Consider the following 25,072-nt stretch of genomic DNA (forward strand, 5'->3'; position numbering starts at 1 on the left):
AAAAGGAAACCTAAATCCAGATCCAGGAAACACAGAGAGTCCCAAAAAAGATGAACTTAAAGAGGACCACACCAAGACATATCATAATTAAAATGGGAAAAGTTAAAGAGACATTATTAAAAGAAGCAAGAGAAAAGCAACTAGTTATTACAAGAGAATTAGTATAAGACCATAAGCTGATGTTTTTAGCAGAAACTTCGCAAGCCAGAAGGGAGTGATGATATATTCAAAGTGCTGAAATGAAAAAACCTACAACAAAGAATACTGTACCTGGCAAGGCTATAATTCAGATTTGAAGGAGAAATGAAGAGTTTCATAGATAAGCAAGAGCTAAAAGACTTCAGGACCATTAAAATTGTTTTAGGAGAAACAGTAAAGGGACTTCTTTAAGCAGGAAAGAAAAGACCACAATTAGAAACATGAAAATTATTAAAGAAAAACTCTCATTAATAAAGGCATACATACAGTAAATTCAGTAGCTCAATCACTTATAAAGCTCATAGGAAGATTAAGAGACAAAAGTAGTAAATATCATCTATATCCACAATAAGTACTGAATGGATACACAAAACAAAAAGATATAAAATATGATGCCTAAACATTAAATGTGGAGGAGAGGAAAAATGCAGGGTTATTAGAATGCATTCAAACGTGAGAGATGTTCAACTTAAAATAATCGTGTCTGTGTGTGTGTGTGTGTGTGTGTGTGTGTGTGTGTAGTCACATATGAATCTCATGGAAACTACAAACCAAAAACCTATGATAGACACACAGGCAAAAAAATATAAAGGAATCCAAACATAACACTAACGCTAGTCATCAAATCACAGGGAATAGAGCAAAAGAAGGAAGAAACAACAACAATAAAAAACTATAAAAACAACCAGAAAACCAAAAAAACCGCAGTGAATACAAACCTACCACTAATTACCATAAATGTAAATGAACTAAACTTACCAATAAAAAAACACAGAGTGAATTAATGGATTAAAAAAAAAGCAAGGTGCATATATATGGCACCTACAAGAGGCTAACTTCAGATCTAAAGACACACACAGAATGAAAAGGAGAGAATGGAAAAAATATTCTCTGCAAATGGAAACGAAAACAGGGGTAGCAACACAAATCAGACAAGACAGACTGTAAAATAAAGATGGTAACAAAAAACAAAGAACATTACATAATGACAAAGGGGTCAATCTAGCAAGATTTAAAAATTCTCAATACATATGCACGCAACGTAGGAGCATATAAATACATAAAGCAAATATTAAACAATAATAATAATAGGGGACATGAACACTCTACTTACATCAACGGACAGATCATCAAGACAAAATCAATAAGGAACCACTTAGCTTAAACAACACATTAGATCAGTTGCACTTCATAGATATATTTAGAACATTCCATCCAAAAGGAGAATACACATTCTTTTCAATTGCACATGAAACATTCTCTAAGATAAATCACATGCTAGGCCACAAAACAAGTCTCCACATGCCGCGGAGCAACTGGGCCCATGAGCCACAACTACTGAGCCTGCACATCTGGAGCCTGTGCTCCGCAACAAGAGAGGCCGCGATAGTGAGAGGCCCGCGCACTGCAATAAAGAGTGGCCCCCGCTCGCCGCAACTAGAGACAGCCCTCGCACAGAAACAAAGACCTAACACAGCCAAAAATAAATAAATAAATTTATTTTAAAAAAAAAAGCATCTTTTCTGATAACAATGGTATGAGACTAGAAATCAAGTACAAGAAAATAAACTGCAAAAGAACACAAACACCTAAAGACTAAACCATATGCTACTAAAAATTCAATGGATCACTGAAGAAATGAGGAAAGAAATCAAAAAATGCCTAGAAACAAATGGAAACAAAACCAAAACAATCGAAAATCTATTGGATGCAGTAAAAGCAGTTCTAAGAGGGAAGTTTATAGCAATGAAAGCCTATCTCATGAAATAAGAAAAATTTCAAATAAGCAACCTAACCTTACACCTAAAGAAACCAGAAAAAGATGAATAAATAAAACCCAAAGTAAGCAGAAGGAAAGAAATAATAAAGATTAGAGCAGAAATAAATAAAAGACACTAAAAAACAATCAATAAAACTTAAGAGTTGCTCCTTTGAAAAGACAAAATCAATACACCATCAGCCAGATTCATTAGAATAAAAGGTGAGAAGGCACAAATAAATAAAATCAGAAATGAAAGAGGGAATCTTACAACCAACACCACAGAAATTAAAAGGATCATAAGAGACTACTACAAAAACTTACACAGCAATAAAATGAACAACTTGCAAGAAATGGACAGATTCCTAGAAATGTACAATCTCCCAAGAGTGAAACAAGAATAAATAGAAGTATGAACAGACTGATTACAAATAAAGAAACTGAATCAATAATTTAAAGAAAGCCCCCTACAAACAAAAGTGCAGAACCAGATGGCTTCACAGATAAACTCTAACAAACATTTTAAAAGAATTAACACCTATCCTTCTCTAACTAGTCAAAAAAATTGAAAAGGAAGAAACACTTCCGAAATCATTCTATGGGGACAGCATAACCCTGATACCGAAACAAGACAAAGACACAAAAAAAACCCCACAAAATTACAGGCTAATTTCACTGATGAACACAGATCCAAAAATATTCATCAAAATATTAGCAAACTGAATTCAATAATACATTAAAACAATCATACTCCATCATCAAGTGATATTTACCCCAGGGATGCAAGGATACCTCAACATCTGCAAATTACTCAGCGTGATATACCACATTAACAAACTGAAGAATAAAAGTCATATATGATTGGGAGAGGAGATCAAGATGGTGGAATAAAAGGATGTAGAGCTCACCTCCTCCCATAAATACATCAAAAATACATTGACATGTGGAACAATTCTCACAGAATATCTGCTGAACTCTGGCAAAAGACCTTTTGTAATCAGAACTACAAGAAAGATGACCACGTAACGTAACAGGGTAGGAGGAAAGGGAAAAAAGGAATGTGCATCTCTGGAAGGAAGCTGTAAAATGGGAAAGGCTTCCTCACCTGGGGCACCCCCTTCACCAGCTGGGAGACCAGCAGGAACAGAAAGGGCATGGCATAGGCTCAGAGAAGAGTGTAGCAGCCAGCTGGCAGCAGGCAGAACATAGAGAGACCATGACAGGTGGTCCTGGCCACCTCCCTGCACTCCCCAAAAGAGATGTGCACACACCAGCAGGTGTGTGCGATGCCTGGGTGTTGAATATCCAGATTTAACAGAGAGACCCAGGAAGAGGACTGGGGTAGGCTGCGCAGAGATACCCCAAAGGGGCTGGAGTGTGGTCTGAGCCGCAACCACGTGTGTGCACAGGATGAAGCTGAAGTTTGATAATAGAAGCTCCATTGTTAACACACATGAAGGGAGGGGTGGGGGCCCACCAGGGCAGCATCATTCTCACTTTATTTTTTATTGTAATATATTTGACTTACAATGTTGTGTTAGTTTCAGGTGTACAGCAAAGTGATTTAGTTATACATATATGTGTATCTATTCTTTTCCAGATTCTTTTACCTTATAGGTTATTACACAGTATTGACTAGATTTCCCTGTGCTATACAGTAGGTCCTTATTACCTATTTTATATATAGTAGTGTGTATATGTTAATCTCAACCACCTAATTTCTCCCTCCTGCCCCCCACCTTCCCCCTCCGGTAGCCATAACTTCGTTTTTTAAGCCTGTGAGTCTTTTTCTGTTTTGTAAATAAGTTCATTTGAATAGTTTTTTAGATTCCACATACAAATGATATCATATGATATTTGCCTTTCTCTGTCTGACTTCATAATCTCTAGGTCCATCCATGTTGCTGCAAATAGCATTATTTCATTATTTTTTTATGTCTGAGTAATATTCCATATGTACCACATCTTCTCTATTCACACCTCTGTAGATGAACATTTAGGTTGCTACTATGTCTTGGCTACTGTAAATAGTGCTGCAATGAACAGTGGGGTATATGAACCTTTTCGAAGTATGGTTTTCTCCGGATATATGCCCAGGAGTGGGATTGCTGGGTCATATGGTAACTGTATTTTAAGTTTTTTTAGGAACCTCCATACTGTTCTCCACAATGGCTGTATCAATGTACATTCCCACCAACAACGTAGGAGGGTTCCCTTTTCTCCACACCCTCTCTAGCATTTGTTGTTTGTAGACTTTTTGATGATGGTCTTTCTAACCAGTGTGAGGTGATATCTCCTTGTAGATTTGATTTGCATTTCTCTAATAATTAGTGATGTTAAGCATCTTTTCATCTGCTTTTCGGCCATCTGTATGTCTTCTTTAGAGAAATGTCTATTTAGATCTTCTGCCCATTTTATCATGGGGTTGTTTTTTTGATATTGAGCTGCATGAACTGTTTGTATATTTTGGAAATTAATCCTATGTTGGTTGCATCATTTGCAAATATTTTCTCCCATTCTGTGGGTTGTCTTTTCGTTTTGTTTATGGTTTATTTGCTATGCAAAAGCCTTTAAGTTTAATTAGGTCCCATTTGTTTATTTTTGTTATTTTCATTACTCTAGGAGGTGAATCCAAAAAGATATTGCTGTGATTTATGTCAAAGAGTATTCTGCCTATGTTTTCCTCTAAGGGTTTTATAGTATCCAGTCTTACATTTAGGTCTTTTATCCATTTTGAGTTTATTTTTGTGCATGGTATTAAAGAATATTCTAATTTTATTTTTTTTTTACATGTAGCTGTCCAGTTTTCCCAGCACCATTTATTGAAGAGACTGTCTTTCCTCCATCGTATAAGCTTGCCGCCTTTGTCGTAGATTAATTGGCCATAGGTGTGTGGGTTTATTTCTGGGATTTCTATCCTGTTCCACTGATCTATAAGTCTGGCTTTGTGCCAGTACCATACTGATTCGATTACTGTAGCTTTATAGTATAGTCTAAAGTCAGGGGGCCTCATTCCTTCAGCTCCACTTTTCTTTCTCAAGATTGTTTTGGCTATTCAGGGTCTTTTGGGTTTCCATACAAATTTTAAGATTTTTTGTTCTAGATCTGCGAAAAATGCCGTAGGTAATTTGATAGGGATTGCATTGAATATGTAGATTACCTTGGATAGTATAGTCATTTGGATAATATTGATTCTTCTAATCCAAGAACATGGTATATCTTTCCAGCTGTTTGTGTCATCTTCTATTTCTTTCATCAGCATATTATAGTTTTTGGAATACAGGTCTTTTGCCTCCTTACATAGGCTTATTCCTAGGTATTTTATTCTTTCTGATGCGATGGTAAATGGCATTGTTTCCTTAATTTCTCTTTCTGATATTTCATTGTTAACGTATAGAAATGCAACAGATTTATGTATGTTAATTTTGTATCCTTCAACTTTACCGAATTCACTGATGAGCTCTAGTAGTTTTCTGGTAGCATCTTTAAGATTCTGTATGTATAGTAACATGTCATCTGCAAATAGTGACAGTTTTACTTCTTTTCCAGTTTGGATTCTTTTATTTCTTTTTCTTCTCTGATTGCTGTGGCTAAGACTTCCAAAACTATGTTGAATAAAAGTGGTGAGAGCAGACATTCTTGTCTTGTTCCTGATCTTAGAAGAAATGCTTTCCGTTTTTCACCATTGAGTACGATGTTAGCTGTCGGTTTGTCATATATGCCCTTTATTATGTTGTGGTAGGTTCCCTCTATCTCCACTTTCTGGAAAGTTTTTATCATAAATGGGGGATGAATTTTGTCAAAAGCTTTTTCTGCATCTATTGAGATGATCACATGGGTTTTATTCTTCAATTTGTTAATGTGCTATATCACATTGATAGATATGTGGATATTGAGAAATCCTGGCATCCCTGGGATAAGTCCCAGTTGATCACGCTGTATGAGCCTTTTAATGTATTGTTGGACTTGGACTGCTAGTATTTTGTTCGGGATTTTTGCATCTATGTTCATCAATGATATTGGCCTGTAATTTTCTCTTCTTTTTGGTGCTATTTTTGTCTGGTTTTGGTATCAGGGTGATGGTGGACTCATAGAATGAGCTTGGAAGTGTTCCTTCCTCTGCAATTTTCTGAAACAGTTTCAGAAGGATAGATGTTAACTCTTCTCTCAATGACTGATAGAATTCTCCTCTGAAGCCATCTGGTCCTGGACTTTTGTTTGTCAGGAGTTTTTTAATCACAGTTTCAATTTCATTGCTTGGTTGGTCTGTTCTTGTTTTCTATTTCTTCCTGGTTCAGTTTTGGGAGACTGTACCTTTCTAAGAGTTTGTCTATTTCTTCTAGGTTGTCCGTTTTGTTGGCATACAGTTGCCTGTAGTAGTCTCTTATGATCCTTTGTATTTCAGTGGTGGCAGTTGTAACTTCTCCTTTTTTCATTTCTAATTTATTGATTTCATTTCTTATTTATTGATTTCAGCCCTCTCCCTTTTTTTCCTGATGAGTCTGGCTAAAGGTTTATCAATTTTATTTACCTTTTGAAAGAACTGGCTTTTAGTTTCATTGATCTTTTCTATTGTTTCCTTCATTTCTATTTATTTATGCTCTGATCTTTATGATTTCTTTCCTTCTGCTAACTTTGAGTTTTGTTTGTTCTTCTTTCTGTAGTTGCTTTAGATTTAAGATCAGGTTGTTTATTTGGGATTTGTCTGGTTTTATGAGGTAAGACAGTATTGCTATGAACTTACCTCTTAGAACTGCTTTTGCTGCATCCCATAGGTTTTGGATTGTCTTGTTTACATTTTCATTTGTCTCTAGGTATTTTTTGATTTCCTCTTTGATTTTTCCAGTGATCCATTGGCTACTCAGTAGCATATTGTTTAGGCTTCACGTGTTTGTGTTTTTTACAGTTTTTTTTTCTTGTAGTTGATTTCTAATCTCATAGCATTATGGTCAGAGAACATGGTTGATATGATTTCAATTTTCTTAAATTTCACAAGGCTTCTTTTATGGCCCAGCACGTGGTCTATTCTGGAGAATTTTCCATGTGTACTTAAAAAGAATGTGTATTCTGCTGCTTTCAGATGGAACGCTCTATAAATATCAATTAAGTCCATCTAATGTGTCACTTAAGACCTGTTTCCCTATTGATTTTCTGTCTGGATGATCTGTCCATTGATGTAAGTGTGGTGTTGAAGTCCCCCACTACTATTGTGTTACTGTCAATTTCTTCTTTTATGGCTGTTAGCATTTGCCTCACGTATTGAGGTGCTCCTATATCTCTCTCCTTCTGTCGGGCCATTAGTATAAGTAGTTGAACTGGGTTTGGGTTCTATTGTTGCTATGATTACCTTCAGTGCTTCACAGATTTCAAATTTTTCTAATGATAGCATGGGCCTATGTGTGATTACTGGGGTCCTAGCAGGTTTTTCAAAAAGTTTCTGCATCATCCACATTTTTCAGCTATACCTACATGCCTACAATACAGAATTGATCTCTCTTTCCCTACATTCTTGCCCATCACCTAGTGGTAGATTGCTGCCACTTGTTACTTAGTTCTTACTGGACTATTAGTGGAGATCAAAGGACTTACTCTGCTGTCCTGGCCAGCTTCGGTTTTAGACTGGTCATGTGTCCTGATGCTAAGGGATGGAGCTTGCTCAACATCCTTGCCCTTCCTTCCAGTGGCAGCCAAACTCTGCCTTGTATATGTGGTGGGTCTAGTGCAGAAATTTTCTGCCCTCTCCCAGTATTAGAAGACCTCTAATGGTACTGGTATAAGATCCTGAGCCCAGGACTATTTTCTCTCCTTCTCCCAAGGGTTGAAAGGCTTTTTTTCTTTTACCTTCTCCACGGTTTTAACAATGGGTCTTTACCTGTGTTCTGCAGAAAGACAGAGTTTGCTGCCCATCCCCCAGTGTCACAAAGTTTTTGGTCTACATGAGTGAAGGGTCCAAACTAGGGGGGGTGGGTCTTCATGCCTTTCTCAAAGCAGTGGCGGATCCCATCCTCTATGCCTGTAACATCATTGATGGCTTTCTCTGATCTCTTACCCAGCTCCCAGTCTTTCTCATGAGCACTCAGTGGAGGTCCATGGAAAAGGACATATGAGTGAGTTAAATTCCTCCTGGATCTTAGCTCCAAATAAGATGTTACCGATCCATTAAGTCTTTAGTTGATTTCCTCTTTCTCACCTGTGTGATAGCTATGCCTTTCTTCTTTGCTCCGCCACAAATGAGGGAGTCAGGGAATCCTGTCACTCTCTCCTGAGAGGGGCTACTCTCAACTTGGATTTCCAGGTATTTGGTCACTCCATAACTTCAGCTCTCTAATGGGTTCCAGAAAAGTTTTCATTTTGTAGTTTATCTGTTTTGTTTGGGAAGAAGCGATACTCTTTCCAGCTTTCTATACTGTAGACATAAGTAGAAGTATCTCATAGCAATTAGCTTTAAAGAAAAAAAAAAGTGCTGTGCATGTATTCACAAGGAAGAAAGACTGAAAAAAAAAAAGAAAAAAGAAAGAAATTCTCATATAGAAAGGGTGGTTATTAATGTGGTAGACTTTTGGGTCATTTACATTTTTCTTCTATGTGCTATTCTATATCTCTCAAGTCCTTTACAGAGATCTAATTTTATAACTTAAAAAAAAGATCTGTATGTGCATATACATATGTGTATTCTATTTTTTAAGTCAAGTGCAAATGATAGAACATTATTTTACCATAGAAATGCCATTTATTTGCTGTTTTTAAAATAAACTTTAAAATAAATTTTGTATCCTCAGAATTCATACAGTTACATATGTATTCAATATCTGTAATCTTTCTCAGTATCCTCTGTTCAATGTAAAAGACAAAATTCTTGCTAGGAAAAAAAATTAAAGTTTGATTTAAGAGAATAATTATGCTTAAAGCTTCATAAGAATCTCTCTTTTTCTTATAAATTTATTTATTTATTTTTGGCTGCGTTGGGTCTTTGTTGCTGTGCACGGGCTTTCTCTGTGGCGAGCGGGGGCTATTCTTCGTTGCGGTGCATGGGCTTCTCATTGCAGTGGCTTCTCTTGTTGTGAAGCACGGGTTCTAGGCACGTGGGCTTCAGTAGTTGTGGCTCGCGGGCTCTAGAGCACAGGCTCAGTAGTTGTGGCACATGGGCTTAGCTGCTCCACGGCATGTGGGATCTTCCCGGACCAGGGCTCGAACCCGTGCCCCCGGCATTGGCAGGCGGATTCTTAACCACTGCGCCACCAGGGAAGTCCCCATAAGAATCTCAATACAGCAGTTTTTCTTGTTTTGAGAGCCTTGTGTTTAAGAAAACTAACTGTTTTTATTCATATTATGTCTTACACCTCATATTATAATCTCCCCACAATGACAGCTACGATTGCCAAAGTGATTTCTGTCACTCCAGGTTATAATGTAAATGTAGCTCAGGAAATAAGATAAACAGCAATTGAAGAGTAAAAGGCAGCTCTAAACCAACCCCCGCCAAACTGAATATTTCTTTTAAACTGTCAATATTAAACATATCAAAGGAGTTTTCAGGCAAAAACTTAATATATTTAAGCAGCAAAAAGACTTCTGAACAATTTACTTAGATTATCCCTTTACCATATTACCTTTCCTCCAAAAAAGGATAGAAAAAGTCATTATGCAATGAACTTGTAATAATTTACATACACTAACGTACCAAAAAGTACCTTAGAGACCATTCTCTGGTACTAAGTAATCTGATGGTGGTCACTGAAGGGTAAAAAAGTTTTGGTTTATAATTTCCAAAGGTAATCTCATTTCCAAAAGAACATTTCTATGAAATCAATCTCATTTTCAGAGAAAAGAACTAATTAATTACACAAACCCCGTGTTTCATTTTTTTACTTAGTAAGAATGGCTATCAAGCAAGTCACCAAAACTATTTTCCAATGGTCTATTTTTTGAGTTGCGTGGCATACCGTACATTCCACTCACTTCCTTCTTTCTTTCCTTCTTTCTTTCCTGTTTCTTCCTTCCTTCCTTCCTTCCTTCCTCCCTTCCTCCCTTCCTTCCTTTAAAATTTACTAAGCTGGGTGCAGAGGATATTGTGCTGAACAAAACTTAAAATGTTCCTACCCTTCAAGAGGCCTTTTCTTACATCCTCAATTTGTCTCAGACTTGGTTCTTATTTTATTCCTGTATATTTTCATCCCAGCACTTAATAATAATTGCACAGTTCCTCAGTTACAGTAGGTACTCTTCGAAGACATGGATTTTCAGCATCTTAATGTCCTTACTACCAAGCACCATCTCACAAATAATAGAGTACTCACAATGCATGATGAATAAAACAAATAAATAAACAAAGGAGCTTATAGTCTAGCACACACAGAAACGCATAGATAGATACAATAGAGCAATAAAATCTAAGATGAGCTATAATGACAGTATTCAGAGATTACTGAAGTAGCACAAAGGAGTCAGCAGATCAACTCTATTGGGGTGGAAGTGGTCAAAAAGCTTCATTCAGCACATGATATTTAAATTGAATCTTGAAGGATGGTTAGAAGTGAGTCATAAGCTTCAGAAGAGAAGAAATAATTTCAAGTAGAGAGAAAGTCATGAGCAAATTAAGAGAGATAAAAAAATAGCATGTTATGATCAGAAAATAGCAAATAGACTGGTATGACTAAAGCATGGGGTGACAGGGAAATTACCCTGAGATATGAATCTGGAAAAGGTACAGGGGACTAGGTCAAGGAATGGGGGAGGAGGCAGATAGACAAATATGTCAGGCTAGAGTATGCCATGAGAACTTTATCCTGTATGCCGTGAGAAATCCCTGCAAAGGTGAGAAGAATAAAGTTAAATGATAAGATTTGATTTTAGAAAACTTACTCTAGGGGACATACAGAATAGAATAAGGAAAATGAAAGGACAGATGGTTGGGAAAGTAAAGTTAGAGGTAAAAGAACAATTAGGAGACTACTTAAATAGTCCAAGACAAATATGACTACAACAAGAATTAAACCAGCCATACTGGGAAGAGAAAACTTTAAAGGAAAAAAAAAAAAAAAACTGAAAAAAGAAATCGATGTAATTTTGTCCTCAATTAGATTTAGAGAGGCTCATTTACAAATGAGTACTGCCCTCATTTGTTAAATGGTAATAATTAGTGCTTACCTCAAAGAAATATTATAAATACCTGAGATAATGCATGTAAAATACTTCATAATATGACCGCCAAAGAAAAAGGTTTATAAACATGGCAGTAATTATTTTGTTGATGCTGATGCTGATTGGATTTGAATCCTGGCTTCAATACTTACTCCCTGTGTGACCTTCATGAAGTTACTTAATCTCTCTTTGCCTCACATTCCTCCTCTGTAACAATGGCGTATGCGCCCCCGTACCTCATAGATAAGTATTATTTTGAGTTTTATAGATGTAATAACATATTCATGAAGGGTTTATAAAAATTTAGACCAATATCTGAAACTTTATTTTTAAGAAGAAGTTATTAATAGAAAATAGGAGTTGAAAATGATTCTCGGATTTCCAATATGGGCAAACGGTGATACTGAGAGGAGGAGGCTCCTTTAAAAAGCCAATCATTCTCCCTCAAATTCTTTAAGATGAATTAAGTGTTCTTCTCAGTGTTTTGCAAGCACACTATACATATTACAACACTCACCATGGTATATTTTAACTGTCTATTTTCATGTCTATTATCCTCAGTAAATACTGATGATATCTAAGGGCAAAAAACTGTGTCTGTTAATTCTGCATCCCCAAAAAGCAGGATGCATCTGGTATATAAATAGCCTCAATATACGTTAGTGAAATAATTAAACTTAAAGGAGATACGAATTCCTTTAACAAGTCCAGAGAATATTTGGAAAGAATGGTATTTCCAAAGAATTTTACATGCTACTCCCCTACGGGCCTTAAAATTTCATCAAACAGAATGTAAAAACTAGTATATTATACTACTCTTTTCTAGTGAATTCTGACTAGATAGAAAGTGTTGAAATGCAAATCTGTAAAGAAAATAGCAGAGAATAAAGTAAATAATATAAACAAAAAGAAATTATTCAAGAGTTTCCAACTTTCTTTTTCACTATGACCATATAAATATAGCAGTGCCACACCGTAAAGGGCTAATATTAAGACTTTCAAAATAAGAGCTAAGGGAACATCAAAAGTATTCCAGAATATTTATGTATATGGAGCCATAATCTCACTATCTGTTGCATTTCCATTGTTTCATACTATACCTTAGATGAAGATCTTCTGAAAACTTCAGACAGGCGTAGATAAATTCTTTAATTTGGTTGTAAACTTTTGGCACAAATTCAGAGAATGGAAACTTTTTTGGAAATGGTTGCTGTAAGCAAGAATTAATGAAAGCCAAGTCACAAACCAACATACATTGAAAATACTTATGAATTAATTAAAATGCAAAAGAAATTTTCTTCCACACTGTGAACTGCCTGCTTAACAACCTCAAATTAAAAAAAAAAAATTTGTGAAAGTTTTCTGATACTAAAAAGAATAAGATTAAATTAAATAAACAATAATTCAAATGCCCTCCAAAACCTGATAAATAAATTGTGATACATATTCAGCAACAAAAAGTAATGAATTATTGATACATGCAACAACTTAGATGAATCTCAAAAGCATTATGTTCAGTGAAAGAAGCCAGTCTCAAAAGGTTACATACTATATGATTCCATTTATTAGGCATTCTAGAAAAGGCAAAAGTGATGGATAGCAACAAGACTGGTGGTTGGCAAAGGCTGGGGGTTAGAGGAGGAACTGATTAAGAAGGTGTAGCATAAGGGAATTTTCTGGAATCATGGAACTGTTCTGTATCATTATTGTAGTAGTACATACATGACTCAATGCACTGTCAAAACCAATACAGTTATGTAGCATGGTAAATTCTACTGTATGTTTTGGGGATAAAATGTCCTAATAGTATAATAAAAGCAAGTATTTGAAAGTGTAAGCCAAAATGGAACACTTCCAGAAATCCCCCAAACACTTCAGAGGTGACAATACCCCAAAGCCATTTACTGATTCCCCAAACAGGAACTTCTGTTCTTCTAAGCCCTTCTAAGCCCAAAAATCATCCTTTGAAGGTGTTTTAGATCTCTAACCCATTGAGTTAGAAGTTATGCCTTTAATGAGACTGATACAAAGAAAGCTTTAAGGGGATGCCAAATAAGAGAAGTTTATTTTAAAGTGTTCCTTACCTTTTCCAGCTCTGTATCTTGGAATGGGAATTGTCCTACCACCTTTTTATATATCTCTTCACTTGTTACTGGTATAGGACTGTAGTTGTCAGAATCAAGTATGTTTCTATAAAGAAAATAAAAGAAGAAAGGAAGGGAGGAGGGGAAAAGGAAAGAAGGGTTAGTTAATCACTATAGTGATCACAAATAATTTTCAGGTGAGCTCCAAGAGTTGTATATCCACCACAACCCAAAATAAATGTTTCCCAGTCCCTAATCTATTCCTTTTACAATACAGCTATTTGGTCTCAGGTAAGGACATCTTTAAAAAAAAAAAAAAAAAAGACAGAAGGAAAATTACATTCTAAAACAAATGGAACACAATTATAAACATGACCTCACAGTATTTGAGATTTACAGGTCAGAGAGAAAATTTTAAGGCAACATGTTGAAGCCTTAAGGCAAGTGAGAAGTAAATAATAAAAGAATGTGAGCTCTGGAGAAGGCAAAGAGGTTTTATTTGCTTTTTTAAAAAAATAAGACATTTTTGATTATGTTCTTTAATTCTGTACTAGATGTAACTTTCAAAACTGGCAGATGAGGAAAAGCAAGTTCTATAATAAATCCAAATTATGTTCATTTACTTCATCTACTGCTCTATATTAAGAATGACTTTTTCTTCATCCATAGGTTCCGCCTCCTTAACTGGACTGGGGGTTCTCTAAAAGCAAAAACCATACTACCAAAATCAAAAAAGAAATTTACTGAAGGCATCAAATCAGATGCTCTTAAAACCATGGATATATCACGTTACTAATTTTCAAGAGATAATCCTCCTCTAAATAAAACTGTATCATTAATAAACCGGGCTTTTAGAAACACAAATGTTTATATTAATATATAAATGAGTTGCACTACATGATTATCAGAGACATGTTCATAAAATGTGAAGAGTAAGATTAAAGGGACAATGTAATATCTTAAAGCTATAAGAACCTGAAAGTAGAGTAAGCTGATCTGGGGAAGAGGTCTTACAGTAAGCAGAAAGATCACTTTAAGGAGTAAAGGTTCAAAAGGAGAAGAAACAAGTGAGCTGACATGAGTTGTGTGCCAGGAAAACAGAGCAAGGAAACATTTGTAAGTGGAGGTGTAATACAATAATTTTCTTATTGTTGTATGCATGTTGCAGTAACTATTTAAATAATATGCTTCAAATACTGGATTGTAATAGATCTCTTCTCTGGGTATAAGAGAAGAAAGAAGATGAGGAATCACATGAGTGAGTCTTCAAAAAAGTTCCAAAAAAACTAAATTACTCGAAAGGGCTAAAAAGCCAATACCATACAAGTGAGACATAGACTGGGCATGATCCTCAAAGAGAAAATCAAAGAACAGATTAAGAAGACACAAGGTGATCTGGTTGGTATGAACCAAGGTATATGACACTCATTCATGGAAACAAAAAAGCCAAAATGGGATCTGGGGACTCCTCACATAGTAGGTACTAATATACTGAGACTGGATATCTCAGGAACTTTATTTGGGACACCACTACACCTTACTTGAATTCTTAATCATAACTGGGATCAGAGCTAGAAAAAATAAGCCACATATACTTGTTGCTTATTACATCTGAAAAACTTTATGTATAAAGACGTGTGTACACGCATGCACACACGTGCACGCGCACACGCACACACACACAAACTATAGACAATTTCTCACCTGAAAATACCTGACCACTTCTTTAGCAAAGTTTCACTATATTGATCTCTGATTTCTAACAGCATGTCAAAAAGCTGATTTACAGGAAAACCATACACCTGAAACAAAATAAGAAAATAGCTTCATTTCATAAGGTGATTTTTTTAAGCAACATGAGAGATTAGGCAAGGAAAGATATTTTTGTTCTTTGGCCAACAATTTAAATAAAATCATGATAAGAAAAATCTTTCATTCCCACCTAATATCTAGTGTTCATTCTCAAGAATTAAAAGATATATACCAATATAAGCCAGTCAGAAAAAAATTAAAAGATGAACATTAAAATTAATATACACTGGGTATAAATGTTAGCTAACTTTTCCCTACAACTCCTTCTGTAACTCTTAGCAACCTTCAGGAATAGGGAGAGAAAATGAGAATGCTACCAATCTCACCCACTTCTAATGCTATTCTATTGGATACAATATGTGGTTCATTATTTAAAATAGTAGTTAAGAAACTCCAAAATCACTCAGACATTATATGTGAATTAAGGACATTTTGAAGAACTAAGGTAGTGAGTTCAATTAATTGATTTGCCTGGAGAAAAAAAGGGGTATGAGAACAATTGATGAGAACATAAACGGTCAAGGTGATGACCAGGAAATGCTACAAAGAGATAAAAAGATCTAGCTCTAGGAAAAGAAGAAACACAACTAAAAACTAAAAGTTACTTACTCAAGCTTAGATAGATAATGAAATGATTTAGAGCTGATGAAACACTCATCTAGATAAGTGTGTGTAAACATAAACCACAAACCTGAAGTGTGTCAGCAAAAAGCACAATGAGGTTCTTCAAATCTAACACGAGGTTTGGATCAGAGCAGTAAGACTAAAGGAAATAAAAGACAATGAGGAAAAACACGTTTATTAAAAATAAAAGTAAATTTTGATTTACTCAACTGCTTAATGCTGCACCTGGTAAAGGCTCTCTGGAAAACCTTCCTGGTTTAAAGTAACACCAGATTCAGCCAGGGAAGAGTGAGTAAAGACTCCAATAATCCGTGATCTACATTTTTAACACTTGGAAATTTAAAAACACACTTCTAAATAACTGTTTGGTTAAAGAAGAAATCAAAATTGATATTGCAGAGTATTTTAAAATGAACAGCAATGAAATAGTTCATATCAAAACCTATGGAATGCAGCTAACGCCATTTTAAAAACAAATTACATCTTTATATGTGAACATTAGAAAACATAAAAGATTTAAAATAAACAAACTAAGCACTCAACTCATGAAGCTAGGCCAGAAAAGCCAAAATAAACCATAAGTAAGTGAGAGAACAAAACTGATAAAATAAAAAGCAGACATTAATGACATAGAGAAGACATGAAAGATTTGATCAATGAAACCAAAAGCTCAAGTTAAACATAAAATCAATAAAATAGACAAATCACAGGTAAGTCCAATTAAACAACAAAGAGAAAACAAAACTATCCAAAGAATACAAAAACAAACATAAATACAGAGGAAAATACAAATTACAAATAAAGTCCATGTATAATCTCTTATCAACAAATTTGAAAACTGAAATGACACAGGCGATACCTTCTGTGGGCAAGCTACAAAGATGTATATGGCACTATTTTTCAGTGATTTTGATATTCAAATTCTCTTAATTATAGTTTCATTACTTGCCCTCTACTTAATTGCTCAGTTCCTGAAGGAGGAGTGTTGAATTCTCCCACAGTGGTGTGGTCCCTTGGTTTCTTTTCCTACTACTTAACAGTTTTTGTTTATATACATACTGATGCTTGCTTGTCCCCAGTAAATGGGTTATTGTCTTTTTGGTGGGTTAAAAATAGTATCAAAACAAATGTTCCTCTCTTCTCCCATTTAATGGTCTTTAACTTCAATCCAATTTTCTTGAAGAATATTGTCCTTTTTGCTCCCCATTCTTTATTTTCAATCTTTCTGTGTAATCTTAATGTATGAATCTCTCTTAGTAACCAAACTATAATACTTTCCAACTCTGGCATTTCTCATGAATACTTACAAATTTGGACCTATTCTAGCCATCTTATTTTAAGTTTTCTATTTTCAATGATTTCTTCTTTCTTTTTTGTATCCTTTCCTGTTTTTCATTGGATCAGCTTTTTCAAATTATCTTATACTGGTTATTAATAAGTTATATACTTTCTGCCCACTGGTTTTTTTTTTGTTTTTTTAATAAATTTATTTATTTATTTATTTTTGGCTGTGTTGAGTCTTCGTTTCTTTGCAAGGGCTTTCCTCTAGCTGCCGCGAGCAGGGGCCACTCTTCATCGTGGTGTGCGGGCCTCTCACTATCGTGGCTTCTCTTGTTGCAGAGCACAAGCTCCAGACGCACAGGCTCAGTAGTTGTGGCTCACGGGCCCAGCTGCTCCACGGCACGTGGGATCTTCCCAGACCAGGGCTCGAACCCGTGTCCCCTGCATTGGCAGGCGGATTCTCAACCACTGCACCAACAGGGAAGCCCTGCCCACTGTTTATTTGAAATAATCTGGGGTTTTCATCTAAAAAATGTTTTAAACATTAAGCCTCTCCTCTTTTAGGGATTCTTAATAGCATAAACTTTACAAATAATCAAACAATCAGTTATTTAAATTTATCTAGGAGTTTTACTCTCATTTTTGCACACATTTATTTACTCCCATCCCATCTTGTATTTAGAATTTCTTTTTCATTTTTGGTAAAACACCGGTAAGACAGGATGGGTGAAAAGTAAACTTTGAACCCTCATGTGTTTGGAAATGCTTTTCTTTAGCACTCAAACTACAATACACAATTTCAGATGCGAGAAAACCGTCTGCCCTAATTTACCCTGCCTGACCCAAAAAAATGCATCCTTTCAACTGTAATAATCTAGTCTTTCTTTAATGCAGAGAAATATCCCTCTTTTATTTAATTACTTCAGTCCCCTGCTTTGTGACTGTACTTTCTTTCTAAATTCCTATTAGATACAACCAAAAATCTACATCAATTATCCATGTTCCTTAACTTTCCATTCATATTTTCCATCTCTTTGTGTCTTCACTCTATATTTTGGGATATATATTTGATTTTGTCTTCCTGATCACAGAATGATATGCAGTTTTATCTATTTAATCTTTGAATTAAATTTCTCTATTATGGTAGTCATAAATTTCCAAGAAAGCAATGTTTATCTTTGATTTCTATCCTTCTGTGGCTTGCTTCCTTCCTTTTCCTCCTTACCACGTTTTCTAAAATTGTGAATATAGTATACATAAAGAAAATAATAAATATAACCTATATGTACAATTTTACCAGGCAAACAAAACTAAATAGCACCAGCATGCCAGAAGCTCCAAAACAACTTCTTTCCTCTCCACTCAGGAAAACATTATCATGACATTTATGATAATCATTTCCATGTCTTTCCTTCATTTTTTGCTTCTTTGTATTTTTTAACTTAATAAACTTTATTTTTTAGAGCAGTTTTGCATTTACAGATAAATTGAGCAGAAAGTACAGAGTTCCCATATAACCCTTCACACAGAAATTCATGCACAGATTCCCTTATTATAACATCTTGCATTAGTGTGGTAACATTTGGTACAGTTGATGAACCAATACTGACACACTGTTAGTAACTGAAGTCCATAGTTTACAGTAGAGTTTACTCTTTGTGTTATATAATCTATGGGTTTTAACATATGTATAATGACATATTCCACCATTACAATATCGTAGAGAATAGTTTCACTGTTCTAAAAATTCCCTGTCTTCCACTTATTCATCCCTCCATCCCTCTCCCAAATCCTGGCAACCCTGATCCTTTTACTGTCTCCATAATTTTGCCTTGTCCAGAATGTCATATAGTTGGAATCATGTAAGTATATAGCCTTCTCAGATTGGGTTCTTTTACTTAGCAATATGCATTTAACTTTCCTCTATATCTTTTTGTGGATTGATAGACCATTTCTTTTTTGCCACTGAATAAATATTCAATTATAAGAATGTACCAGAGTTTGTTTATCCATTCACCTACTAAAGGACATCTTGGTTGCTTCCACGTTTTGGCTATTATGAATAAGCTGTTATAAACATGAGTAGGCAGGTTTCTGTGTTAACATAAGTTTTCAACTCATTTGGCAAATACCTAGAGTGTACTTGCTGGATCATATAATAAGAGTATGTTTCATTTTGTAGAAACTGCCAAACTCTCTTCTAAGCTGGCTGTACCATTTTCCAGTCCCATCAACAACGAGAGTTCCTGCTGTTCCACATTCTCTTCAGCATTTGGTGTTGTCAGTATTTTAGCCATTCTAATGGGTGTGTGGTGGTAGCTCATTTTTGTTTTAATTTGTAATTCCCTGAGGACATATGTTGTCAAGCATCTTTTGTATGCTTTCCTGCCATTTGAATATCTTCTTTGGTGAGGTATCTGTTCAGAACTTTTGTCTGTTTTTTAATTGGGCCCGTTTTTAAATTTTTTTCTTACTGTTGAGTGTTAAGAGTTCTCTATATATTTTCAGTACCAGGCCTTTATCACATATGCCTGCCAGTTCGTTCTCTTAATTTCTTTGCTTTGTAACCATCCAAATACTCAGTCTTACTCAATATTTTCTTTCTCAATATTATGTAAGTGGAAAAAATCTGTATGTATAATTTTCTGTCTTGCTTTTATAATTCAACATTATACTTGTGAAATTCATCCATGCTACTGTATATAGCTATAGTGTGGGCATTTTCATGCTGTATAATATTCCATGTTAGGAGTTTAACCCAGATTGTTCATTTTATCACCAATGGATATTTAAGTCATTTCTAATTTTGAAAATTCAACAATGCCGGAATGAATATTCTTGCATGTGTATTATGGTGCATTAGGGCAAGTTTCTCAAGGGAATATAGTTAGGAAAAGAATTTCTGGTTCATGAGGATCTTCAATTTTAAAAGATGATGCTAATTTTTTTCAAAGGGGTTCTGAATACTTCATATCCTTATCAACATTTGTGTTATTAATTCTTACATAATGTTATCTCATTTGGTTTTAATTTGCATTTCAATGATGCACTAAAGTTGAGCACCTTTCATGTTTCTCAGCCAAGTGAATTCCTTCCTTAGTGAAGTACCTGTTTAAATCTTTTGCTTGTTTTTTCTATTGAGATGTCTGTCTCTATTGTCATGATGAACAGTGAAATTTTTATATATTTTATGTTAGTTCTTTGCTGATTTTGTGTTGAAAACATCATTTCTCATCATATAGCTTATTTTATCTACTATCTTTCGTTTTTTTGTTTTTTTCTTACAGTTTTAAAGTAGCTTAATATTTAATGTATGAATCTTTTCCTTTATGGTTAGTGCCTTTGGTTTTTTAGTTAGGAATTCCTTCCCTATCCTAAATCATAAAGATATTCTCTTATACTATCTTCTGAAAGATTTATGGCCTTACATTTTACATTTTGATATTTTATCAACCTGAAACTCATTTTTTGGTATATTATTTCCCCCATACTGATAGTCAATTGTCCTAGTACTATTCATTGAAATGTCTGTTCTCTACCCACTGACCTGCAATACTATCTCTTTTATAAATATCAAAGATCTTTTTTGGAGGCCCTATATTCTGTTTCATTATCTATCCAATGACAGTACCGGAGTGTCTGGTACTCATTTAATAAGATTTCTAAATTAAGTCTTGATCTCCAGTAGAGAAAACCCACCTACCTTATCTCAGTCTTAAGGAGTCTCTTAGCTGTTCCTGGCTTTTGTACTGGCTTAAAAATATTACAATCAGATTGCAAAGGTACTCATCCTCCCAAAAATAAGATTATTGAGATTTTGACTGCCACTGAATTAAATTTATAGATCAATTTTAAGAAAACAGATATCTACAATAATAACTCTTCCAATCAATGAACATGCTATTTCAATTTTATTTAGGTCCTCTTTAATTCCTTTTCGTCTCTCAAAAACATTTTAGAACTTTCTCCATGGAGGTCTTGAACACATTTTGCTAGATATATTTCTACTACTTTTAATGTATGCTATTGTATCAATTTTATCTTTTAAAAATTTTAACTTTTCAACTTTTATTCCTGGTTTATAAAATGACAATTGATTTTGCATAATGATTTTGTATCAGAGAACATGCTAACCTCTTCCATTAATTGTAATAAATTTTCTGTAAATTCTTTGAATTTTCAATGTACAAAAATATATCATCTGCAAAAATGACAACTTTGTTTCTTCCTTTCAAAGGTGTATTTTTTAATTTATTTATGTTTCTATCTTTACAACACTAAGTACGACTTCAAATACAATACAAAATAGGAGTGATGGTAATTAAATATGATACTTATTATAGGTTTTTGAGGATAGATTTTTATCAGTTTAAAGAAATTCTTGTATGTTTTCAATTTACTAAGAGATTTTACCATGAATTTATGGTGTGTTTTTTTAAATGTTTTTCTGTATCTATTGAAATGATTACATAATTTTTGTCCTTTAATCTATTAATTCATTAAATTATATTAATAGACTTTGTAATATTGAACTAAGCTTGCATTTGCTATGATAAACTCAACATATTAATGTTCTTTGTAAACTGCTGAATTCTGCTAATATTTTATTTAAGATTTCTGATCTATATTTATGAATGAGCCTGTATATTTATGAGTTTATGAGTTCTTGTACTATCCTCATCTGGCTTCATTATCAAGATTACACACACCTCATAAAATGAGTTGGTGTTTCCTCTTTTCTATTCTCCAAGAGTGTATGTAAGATAGGAATTCAAGAAAAAACTCCCTAGACCTGAAGATTTCTTTAAGGGAAGAATTTTGACTGCTTTTTCATTCACTTCTGATTCAATCTTAACCTGAAAACAATAGGTCTTCCCAGCTTAATGTGGGGGAGGGCACCATATTAGACTCTCCACCCCAGATAGGCCCAAGAGACTATCAAATCTGAGTACAAATTGCCTGGACTAACAAGTAACCTCAAGGCAAATGCAGCTTAAGTGTTTAAGTCTATCTTTCTGGACCTCTGGACTCTCAATCTCCCCTGGATTTGGCCTGGTAATTCCTTAATAACCTTACTAAGCACTCGAGACTTAAACAACATCTTATATGCAGTACATAAAGCAGTACTTTTAGTTGTTTCAAGCTGAACAGCTGCTATGAATGACCTAGCTTCCTATATTCCTAAAATGAGAAATAATTATTACTTTATAAATTTATCTCCTAGTCCATGAGTTATTTGTATTTGCTGAAGAATAGCTATGCAATTTGTTTATTATTGTCTTCTATTTGATGTAATTGGTTTTCCTCAAATATTCTACAACTCAGCATTTGCTTATGTTTAGAAATGAAGGACTAGATTGATTAGTATGTATAACTGGTATGGGTTTCACCCTCTGCAGCTTTTAAGTCTGTTTTCCAAAAACTGACTACAGGCTCTTTGTAGGTGGGTGGGGCAGATGAATCACCTTGCTCAAAAAGTAGTACTAGGGAACTTCGCTAATCATGCTATCATCTCTTTATGTTGATGGTAAGGTTGGCCAAAGGAATTGGGTAACCTGCTGTCTAGCCAAGATTTTTAGAAGGTAGACCTCTAAATAATTTCCCTTAAGATTTCTCCCACCCTCATTCCTGCTCATAACATTTGTTGACTGAATTTAGAGTGTTCCTAGATTCCATTTGGAACAATGTTTCCTACTTTGACAATACCCTCTACACCATATTTAATGTAATATTTTCTTTTCTCAGGTTGAGTCATTATTCTGATTCCATCTGTTTTCTAAATTCAAAGAAATTTTTCAAAACTTCTGGCCTATAGAGGTACTTTGCAGTGTTTCTCTTTTTAGTTTTTCTTACATGTTATTTCAATAGCAATTTGGTTAGAGAGCTACACGACATATATGCTTAGTACACCCTTTGACTCAAAGAAATTTAAAATATGTGTGTGGGGGGGGGATGGGTATGGATGTGGATGTGTATAAAACCACTATTACAAAGCACAGAGCTGATCTCCCTGTGCTATGTGGCTGCTTCCCACTAGCTATCTATTTTACATTTGGTAGTATATATATGTCCATGCCACTCTCTCACTTCGTCCCAGCTTACCTTTCCCACTCCCCGTGTCCTCAAGTCCATTCTCTACGTCTGTGTCTTTATCCCTGTCCTGCCCCAAGGTTCTTCATAACCTTTTTTTTTTTTTTAGATTCCATATATATGTATAGCTGATTCACTTTGTTATAAAGCAGAAACTAACATACCATTGTAAAGCAATTATACTCCAATAAAGATGTTAAAATCAATCGATCACACACACACACACACACAAAACCCACTATTACAGTACACACTCTTGTCTGCCTATCACATAATAAGAAAAAATGTCCAATATTTAATAGCTACAAAACATGAGGAATTTTGGCCACACAAATTACATTGCTCCATAATTTTAAATCGTAAAAAAATACCTTTCTAGTATTATCAGATGATTTGTTTATCATTTTATTGGCAGTCATACTAGCAATTATATTAACAGATCTTCTAATATTAAACCATTCCTGATATGAATTCTTTGTATTAGCATATTATTCTTTTAATGTACAGGTACTGCTAAATTTGAATTCTAAGTGAGATGGATTGTATAAGATTGCATAAGATTTTTATCATGTTTTAAAATCAGCATTGAGAATATTATATCTTTCAAAATGTTTCCAATTTATGCAATGACTGATAATTCAATCAGAAAATATAAAAAGTTTTAATTAGTGACACAGAAAGTTAGAAAAATATACAGATTTTTTACAAAAAATAACCACTCAGATATAATGTTTCCTTTTGAGATTTGTTTTGATGTTTAGGTTGTTCTTATTTTTCTTTCTTGCTGATAATGTAACACAATAAATAGTGTCATAAAATAGAATTGGTATCTGTGGCATCAACTACTTTGTCTCATAATGGATAAAAATGGTTCAGTGAGTAAATGTACGTGATGTTGAGTTCTATTTTAATGGTTCTGTTGAAATACAATTCCCATACCATACTACTCACCCATTTAAAGTATGTAATTCTACAGTTTTTAGTTTTTTTTATATTTTTGCAGATATGTGCAAACATAACCACAGTCAAATTTAGAACATTTTCTTCATCTCAAAGAGAAACCCTGCCCCTTAAGCTATCACCTGCTTATTCCTCGTATCCACTCCCAGCCCTAGGAGACCACTAATTTCTTTCTGCCTCTGTAGACTGATGCTAAACTATTTTTTTTAAAGGTATTTTTGTCATTTATTCTTCAGTTCAAAAGAATATACAGTAGATCTACAAGGAAACATTCCATTAATTTTCTCCATAGATATACACTTTAATCAGCACATTGTAAAGTGTCCTATTCTTCATGACAATAAGTATGGTTGCATGATGAGGAAAAGAGTATATTTTCCTGCTGAGAGACTCCTATAGGTTTGTCACATTCTCAAATGTGAAAAACCACTGCTTTAAAAAAAGAAATTGTTTGGAAGAAATCTAAGTTTTCTAAAAGAAAAACACCTTTTCCCAGGAAAAAAATAAAATTGGCGAAATCAGGGAAATGGACAGATATAAAATAAACAACCAAAATCAAGGACTTCTCTCCCATAGGATGACAGTAATACTAGTTAATAAATATGAATCAGAAACAAACCTTCCTCAAAATACTACCTGAAATAAACCATAAAATACCAAAAATAGGACTTAGATAGGGAGCACATAAAATATTTTACCAAAAGATATAAAAGCAAATAAGTGAGAAAAATACATATATTCCTGTTGAAAAATACCAGATGCTGAAATATGTCAATTATCTCCATTTAAATTTTCAGATTTACTGCATACTAACACTATAGGTCAGTTTTAGGGGGAGGTAAGAGGTGGAAGGGATGTGACAAAGTGATTCTCAAATTAACCTAGAAGAATAATAAGGAGATACATAGTATATTTTAAAAAGAGGATTTTATAGGACATATATGTTGTATAAGAAATTAAAGCATACTATATCAGATGTAATAATCAAAACAATGTGGTACTGGTTCAAGACATATAGAGAGAAGGAAGGGGGCGGGCAGGAATCAGAGCCTAGAAACAGATCTTAGTATTTATATAACATATTATGATAAAAGCGGCCTTCAAAATAGGTTGGGAAAGGACA

General features: G+C 34.4%; 1 protein-coding gene across 4 annotated transcripts in view; it reads right to left on the bottom strand.

Annotated features, from left to right (window-relative positions):
* The window catches only part of EXOC6B (exocyst complex component 6B), a 713,885-nt gene that overhangs the window by 329,365 nt on the left and 359,448 nt on the right, over positions 1–25,072 (bottom strand). For all 4 annotated transcript variants that reach the window (XM_068564227.1, XM_068564225.1, XM_068564224.1 and 1 more), the window contains 4 exons: positions 15,686–15,757; positions 14,887–14,984; positions 13,183–13,288; positions 12,199–12,308 (listed from right to left, as the gene is read on the bottom strand). In XM_068564227.1, coding sequence (XP_068420328.1) covers positions 12,199–12,308; positions 13,183–13,288; positions 14,887–14,984; positions 15,686–15,757 — 386 coding nt within the window. The remainder of the gene's footprint in view (positions 1–12,198; positions 12,309–13,182; positions 13,289–14,886; positions 14,985–15,685; positions 15,758–25,072) is intronic.

This window comes from Eschrichtius robustus, chromosome 15 (genome assembly GCF_028021215.1).
Source record: "Eschrichtius robustus isolate mEscRob2 chromosome 15, mEscRob2.pri, whole genome shotgun sequence".
Lineage (NCBI taxonomy): Eukaryota > Metazoa > Chordata > Mammalia > Artiodactyla > Eschrichtiidae > Eschrichtius > Eschrichtius robustus.